Raw genomic sequence first — 1,293 nt, forward strand, 5'->3', positions numbered from 1 at the left:
CCTCAGCTGATATCAATCACATGTAATCACTCATCACTTTAAGATGGAAACAGATCCACACAGTTTGATAACGTCTACGTTTTAAAGTCAAACTGAATCTTGTTGTGTGTGTGAATCACTATCCTCTGCACCCTGACAATAAACGAGAAGCATAAAGCTGGATGTCTTCACTCTGTTATTATAAAGGGTTCATGTGCAGCGAGGCGGTCATTACTGAAGCTCCTCGCTGAACATTATCCCGATTATTACACGGCCACACACTAAATAAACCAACTCCCAGATATAATTGAAAATTATTTTATTGACTTAAAAATGTTGGTATTACTAAGAAAAACAACCTCTGAAATATCAAAATGAACCAATCAGAATCGTGTATTCAACTAAGCTGCGTAATACATTAGTTTGGAAGTGGCTTTATTTCAATAAACACCACAACACTCTCTTTATTGGTTTATAACAAGAAATGAAATGAGAACACAGTTCTGTTGGATCAGAAGTGCGGCGTGGGGTCGCTGCGGTCGCACATCTGGACGTGGATGTGAGAGGTGATTTCTGGGTAAACGCTCTGCATCGGCAGCATGACGCCGAGCCGCTGCCCTGCCCTCACCGTGCCCGAGGTCCGGTCCGGCTGCACGTAGAACAGCTTGAAGCACAGACCTGCAAAACACACCCTTTACTGTCAGTAAGTCACATGACAAACGTTATATATTTAACAGCTAATGTGATGCTAACCCTCTCCACTCAGGTTGATGCCGCTGTTGATGGCCGCCTTATTGGGGTCGTTGTACACGGTGACTTTCCCGTTTAACGTCACATCAAACGGAGCGTAGACGATCGATCCGTCGCTGCACACGATGTCCAGACCTTTGTGGAGCCGGGCCCCTCTGAAACACAACAAACACCCGTAAAAATATAACAAATCTTTTATTTTAGTATCCCTAGTTAACAGTAACCAATGGTACAACCCTGACACTGTCACATGACTTCACATCACCACCGCTAAGATAAAGGAGGCTAATGTTGGGCTATAAAGGAACTACAGCACGATCACATGACTTCACGTCACCACCGCTAAGCTAAAGGAGGCTAATGTTGGGCTATAAAGGAACTACAGCACGATCACATGACTTCACGTCACCACCGCTAAGCCATCACCACCGCTAAGCTAAAGGAGGCTAAGTTGAAGCCTCCCCCAAAAAGGAGGTAATGTGGGCTAAAGGAGGCTAACGTGGGGCTATAAAGGAACTTCAGCACGGTCACATGACTTCACATCTCCACCGCTAAGCTAAAGGA

The 1,293-nt window shown here is 44.9% G+C and overlaps 1 protein-coding gene across 1 annotated transcript; it reads right to left on the reverse strand.

Moving 5' to 3' along the window:
- Positions 1-283: 283 nt before the first annotated feature.
- On the reverse strand, positions 284-983 carry LOC104960219 (leukocyte cell-derived chemotaxin-2; the record flags this gene model as incomplete). The annotated part of the gene is made up of 2 exons (XM_010788198.1): positions 284-657; positions 733-983. Coding segments are annotated over 2 exons (418 nt in total), but the record flags the coding sequence as incomplete, so codon positions are not given.
- Positions 984-1,293: the final 310 nt, after the last annotated feature.

The sequence above is a fragment of the Notothenia coriiceps genome, unplaced genomic scaffold, assembly GCF_000735185.1.
Source record: "Notothenia coriiceps isolate Sejong01 unplaced genomic scaffold, NC01 NC01_scaffold00031714, whole genome shotgun sequence".
Taxonomy (NCBI): domain Eukaryota; kingdom Metazoa; phylum Chordata; class Actinopteri; order Perciformes; family Nototheniidae; genus Notothenia; species Notothenia coriiceps.